The 5,647-nt window shown below is 43.7% G+C and overlaps 1 protein-coding gene across 1 annotated transcript; it reads left to right on the forward strand.

Moving 5' to 3' along the window:
• Nucleotides 1-1,006: 1,006 nt before the first annotated feature.
• LOC136492282 (probable ADP-ribosylation factor GTPase-activating protein AGD9) lies at nucleotides 1,007-5,093 on the forward strand. The gene is made up of 7 exons (XM_066488356.1): nucleotides 1,007-1,338; nucleotides 1,486-1,604; nucleotides 2,422-2,851; nucleotides 3,095-3,364; nucleotides 4,247-4,369; nucleotides 4,461-4,562; nucleotides 4,637-5,093. Exons 1-7 carry the CDS (start codon nucleotides 1,267-1,269, stop codon nucleotides 4,742-4,744), a joined length of 1,224 nt encoding a protein of 407 aa, XP_066344453.1. The 5' UTR covers nucleotides 1,007-1,266; the 3' UTR covers nucleotides 4,745-5,093.
• Nucleotides 5,094-5,647: the final 554 nt, after the last annotated feature.

The following is a 5,647-nucleotide window of genomic DNA, read 5'->3' on the forward strand; positions in this document are numbered from 1 at the left end:
CGCTTGTCCTTAGGCATCGCCATCGTGAAGTACTACATGTCGGAGCTAAGGCACATACATCAAGTCCACGGCGACGGGTGTTTGTCGGTGAAGTGAATCGCCGAGACATGCGTGAAAAAGAAGTATATCTGAGACCTAGCCAAGCTCTTAGCCATGGATCTTTTCTCGCCTCGTCACGGGATGATGGGGAGAAGCATTGGTGGTGGGGCCGATGTGTGCAATCGGGAGTACCGGACCTGCCATTGACGCCACCGCGCTACCCCTGGCATCCTAGGCTGAGACGAGAAGAGATCCATGACCAGGAGGTTGACTAGGCCTCGGATATATTGTCTCTCTTTCACGCATGTCCTCGATGATTTGATGCCGCTGCTGGAGTCGATCCGCCTCAGTGTCGATGCCTTGTACTTCACGATGCACCATGTGCAAACAGGAGCACAATGGCTGAGGATGCTCCGCGGGAGAACGAAGTGGACGGTGAGGGGTGCGACACCCGATGTATTATTGGCTATAGCAAAGGAGCGCAGATGGTGCCCACACCTGTTGCGAAAGAAGGGTCGGGAGGAAGGTTGTGGGCGGCACCGTAGGCAGTACGACGGAGCCGGAACAGGTGGTGGTGGCGCGAGATGGAGGAATGAGAACTTGAGTGAGTGGAGTTGATGATTCACAAGCCAAGTTGCAGACTAACAAACGACGACGCCTAACGATCTAGATTGAACGGTCAATACCGCAAGCTTACTGTATCTAATAGTTAGCGTGCTAGTGACATGACTTTTGTCGGGTGCCCGAGCTTGATCCAGGTTTCCATACGACGAGATATGCGATCCCAAAGACAGCTTTTTTTTTTGAGCAAAATCCCAAAGACATTTTTTTTGAGCAAAATCCCAAAGACAGCTGAAAAGCCGAATCGGTTTTGCGTTACAGCCCAACGAAATTTGAGCCCGCAAGTCCACGAGAGAAGCGGCCCAAGGAAAGACTTAGCTTCCTTTCCATTCCTTCCATTGACGAGAAGAGGAGACGCAACGCACGCACGCACGCAAAGGCGAGGCGGAGGACAGGGGCAGGGGCAGCACCGTCCACCCCCTCCATTTTTCCCTCTTCCTCCTCGCCTCCACCCCTTCCCTTCCATCTCCTTCCACCCGGCCACTCCTCTCCCTCTCTCTCCCGCGCCGATCGATTGGCCCACCCATCGATCGAGCACGGGGAAGAAGATTCCAGTCCGGAGAGGGTCCAATTCGATCGGGTTCGTTGCTGGTGTGGGTGGGCGCCATGGCGGCGACGGAGGCCTTGGCAGATAAGAACGCCGTCTTCCGCAAGCTCCGCGCCAAATCGGACAACAAGGTACTGTGGATTCGATTGGATTTTACGGGTGATCGATTCGATTGTGGATTCGGGATTGATCGCACTTTCTGTCGCTCTGTGTGATTGTCGTCTGTGTGTGTTTCTCTGTGTGCGAATTCCGGTTCTGATGGTGGTGCGCGCATGCAGATGTGCTTCGATTGCAACGCCAAGAACCCGACGTGGGCGTCCGTCACCTACGGCGTCTTCCTCTGCATCGACTGCTCAGCGGTGCACCGCAGCCTCGGCGTCCACGTCTCCTTCGTCAGGTCGTCTCGCCTCACCTGCTTCCCTACTCGTCTCGCACCTGTCCACGTACGTGGACCTGTGGCGATGCCTCAATGCATAATAGTAATACTAATCTGCCGCAGTGGGTGACTGATTGATCACGTGTAGTCGTGTACATATTAGTAATATTAATCTGCTGCAGTGGGTGACTGATTGATCACGTGTACCTATATGTTCAACTTCAATACATAATAAATACGATTATATGAATGAAAATTCTGAATTTTGTTCTACCTGATGTGGTTTTTGCTTCTCTCTCTCTCTCTTTTTTTCAGTTTCATCTGCTTATAAATTTTGTGTGTTCTGGTATGCCTGCCACACTTGTTTGGATACAATGTGATATGTAGTACCAAAGTCTGTTGTGATATGGTGTGGCATATACATATTAGTAGTACGAATTATGCTATGCATGAGGGAAAGGTCCAAAATTTTGCTTTACTTTCATGTTTATTCGTAATTTTGCATTGTCACCAGAACAGTATGATACAAGGTACATTTGTAAAGTTCCTCTGTCATGATCCTGAGTGACATCAGTATCATGGACTCAACATTGTTGGCATCTGACTTTGAGTAGATCTATTAAATATGAGTTATGGTCCAAGTTGACTTTCTCTGAATGTGATTCTTTGTCATATATAGGTCTTGCATCTTTGGCACATGACATGCTTTTCCCTTCTGGTCCTGACCAGTAACATCTTATCCTTTGGGAAGTTTAACATAGTTCACTAAAATTTTCACTTTATGCAGTTGCACATCGAATGACTGAATCAATACTGAAATAATTGCTACAATATGCAGGTCAACAAATTTGGACTCGTGGACTCCAGAACAGCTGAAAATGATGGTCTATGGAGGAAACAACCGTGCACAAGCTTTCTTTAAGCAGCATGGTTGGACAGATGGTGGAAAAATTGAAGCAAAGTATACTTCAAGAGCAGCTGACTTGTACCGGCAGTTGCTTGCTAAAGAGGTTGCTAAGAATTCCACAGAAGATGGCAATAATAGCTGGCCATCTTCCCCAGTTGCAGCTTCCCAGGCTCCAAATCAAGCTGCTGCATTTCCAGATCTCAAGCTGGCAGAGGTGTCAAAAGAAAATTTAAGTGAAAAGAAAGAGCCTGAGATTGTTCGTTCGCCTAGAGCTCCAACCCATTCTTTCAAGAAGCCGATTGGTGCTAAAAAGCCTGGAAATAAGACTGGTGGACTTGGTGCACGGAAGCTTACATCAAAGGTATGCCTTATTCAGTGTAAACTTCATTTACTTGAGAACACACTGTCATTTGGTCCTGTTTCTCTTCATATAGTTGTCATTTGTCAAGTAACGATATCTGTTCTCCTATTTTGTACTGTGACAACTGGAAGTTAGCTTTATAACTCTCTAATTTTATTGCTTCCCACTAATCTCAAAAAACATGTTTTGTTTTATTGTCTGTTTAAGTAAAGTGGAATTTCCTGTTCAACTTCTGCATTGTAGCCAAATGAAAGCCTCTATGAGCAGAAGCCCGAAGAACCAGCTCCCGTCCTGCCATCATCGGTGACTGAGAGTACTACAACTAGGAGCAAACCCCATACTTCTCGATTTGAATATGTAGAAAGTGCACCTGCTCCTAAGATTGGGAGCAGCTCAGAAGACAACCACATGAGTGGACATGTTGCACCCCCAAAGTCGTCGAACTTCTTTGCTGAATTTGGGATGGACAGTGGATATCACAAAAAATCTACATCCAATTCATCCAAAGTGCAGGTAACTGTTTTATTCAGCCATATATTGTAACTCATGAATATGTGAACTCCATTGAGCAAGTATTTTGTAAAGTCAGAACTACAAAGAGGAACATTTAGTTCCTCCATTCCACCTTAATATATACTACTCAGGGGAAGTATTTTGAGATTGAAACAAACAACTTCTAGTTCTTTTGGGAGTGTGCATTCCCACTGTTAGGTCATCAAAATCTGTCTACTTGCTATGAATAATTAGTTTGTTACTTTTTTTTTTTACCAAAGACACTGATGTGTCCATGTTGAAGCCTTATCAGTGAGTAACACAAGAATTTGAACTGTTATATCCATGTTTGGGTGGTAAAAAAGTCCCATCGTATCTGCATATAGATTGGGTGTACACATTTGAAGATGAATAAAATGTTCTGAATTCTCTCGGATGAAATGTTAATTTCTCATGATGTATATAAATACTTTGACTCCTGCATAGCTTTCTGGCAGCCAATGGATTGGTGATCCTATCCCATTGATGCTGCTCTAGCTCAAGAAATCTCCAAACTGTTGGTTACTTTATGTTAATTTGGGCATGGTTGCTGTGCACAGAAAATTTTTGATAGATAATTTGTTACCAATGTATTTTAATTTGTAGCTAGCCCTAAAATATTTCATCTCGTTCTAACCATGACAAGTCTGCGTTCTCACTGATACCATGCTGCTTTTGCATATTTAACATAGGCATAACAGATCATATGTCTGTTCCTTTTTTTAGAAGAGACTTTGTTGCATACTACTGTACATGTTATAGTAAAGATGTTACAATCTTATTTAGATTTTCGTTTTTTGACCCCCAATTTCCAAGTGACTTCCAAGTAGTTTATGTGAATTAATTGGTTTCAATGTTGTTCAGATTGAGGAAGGCAGTGAAGCAAGACAGAAATTCTCGAATGCAAAATCAATTTCATCCTCTCAGTTTTTTGGTGATCAAGCCAGTTTTGAAAAGGACGCTCAAGTCTCTCTCCAAAAGTTTTCTGTAAGTACTACTTCGTCCCTATTTCTTAGTCACCATAATAATTGTTACCGTGTTGAATCTTACACTCCTCCCGACTTCCAACTCGTTGCAGGGTTCTTCTGCCATATCAAGTGCTGATCTATTTGGCCATCCAGCAAACAATCCTAGCGTGGATCTCAGTGCTTCAGATTTGATCAACAGAATCTCATTCCAGGTAACAGTTGGGTTGAATGGATTTTGTTTCCTTGGCATACTTGTGTTAACCCATTGCTGTGTTTGTCTCCGCAGGCCACTCAGGATCTGTCTTCTCTCAAGAACATGGCAGGGGAAACCGGGAAAAAGTTGACATCGATGGCATCCAACATCATCACTGATCTTCAGGACCGCATCCTCTGAGCTTAACTTACAGTAAAGTAACCTTTACATTGCTTCAGTGGCTGGCTTCTCCCGGCAACCCGGGTGACAAACTGGCCTGGCCTGCAGTTCTGTCTAGGAGTTCGTAGGCGTCTGAGAACTTCCTGGCAGATCTGTCTAAGTTCGGAAGCATCTGAAAACTTGTAGTGTAAGTGAGAGAGATAGAGGGGGAAAGAAGGGAACTTATGGCAAATGCTGTACTTGGCTAAAGTCATGTATGCATCTGGAGCTGTAACGGAAATGTCTTTTTGAAGTTGGTTTTATTTCGGTTTGAGATATATACTTTTGCTTTAAATGATAATTACATGAGTAGTACATACATGTTTTCCAATTATCCGTGTTTGCAATTTCATCCTTGGTCGGCCTTAAGCCTAGCTAGAGTGCAAGCTGTTTGCCTAGAATTGTCTTGTTGCCGTTGGTTTTATTTCCGTTTGAGATACTAGTATACGTGCAAGTGCGACTAAAACATACTTATGGTTGTGAATTGTGGGATAGACGACGTTTTATTGTAATTGTAATAGAAAAAAACTTTGAAAATATTGGATGTATCAAAGTATTTAGAACTGTTTTTTTAAGTGTGATAGGAAATTAACCATGATTACATGGTACAAATCTATATTTAAAATCCCTACTAGTGCTCTATATTTAAGATCCCTACTAGTGCTCTCCCTCGGGCGGACCTTGCATGTTGTAACAGAGACATGTATGCAACTAGTGTGGAAATATGTATCTGCACCCTGATATGTACATGGGAATTGCACTCTTGGAGTTACTAGTATTTCAAGATAGAAGAGGCGCATCAACGATTTGATTTCTTTAATTACACAGTACAACACAGACGCTCACTACGCACGTACACTCACACATTTAAACGCATGCACACAT

Source organism: Miscanthus floridulus, chromosome 1 (assembly GCF_019320115.1).
Source record: "Miscanthus floridulus cultivar M001 chromosome 1, ASM1932011v1, whole genome shotgun sequence".
Classification (NCBI taxonomy): Eukaryota; Viridiplantae; Streptophyta; class Magnoliopsida; order Poales; family Poaceae; genus Miscanthus; species Miscanthus floridulus.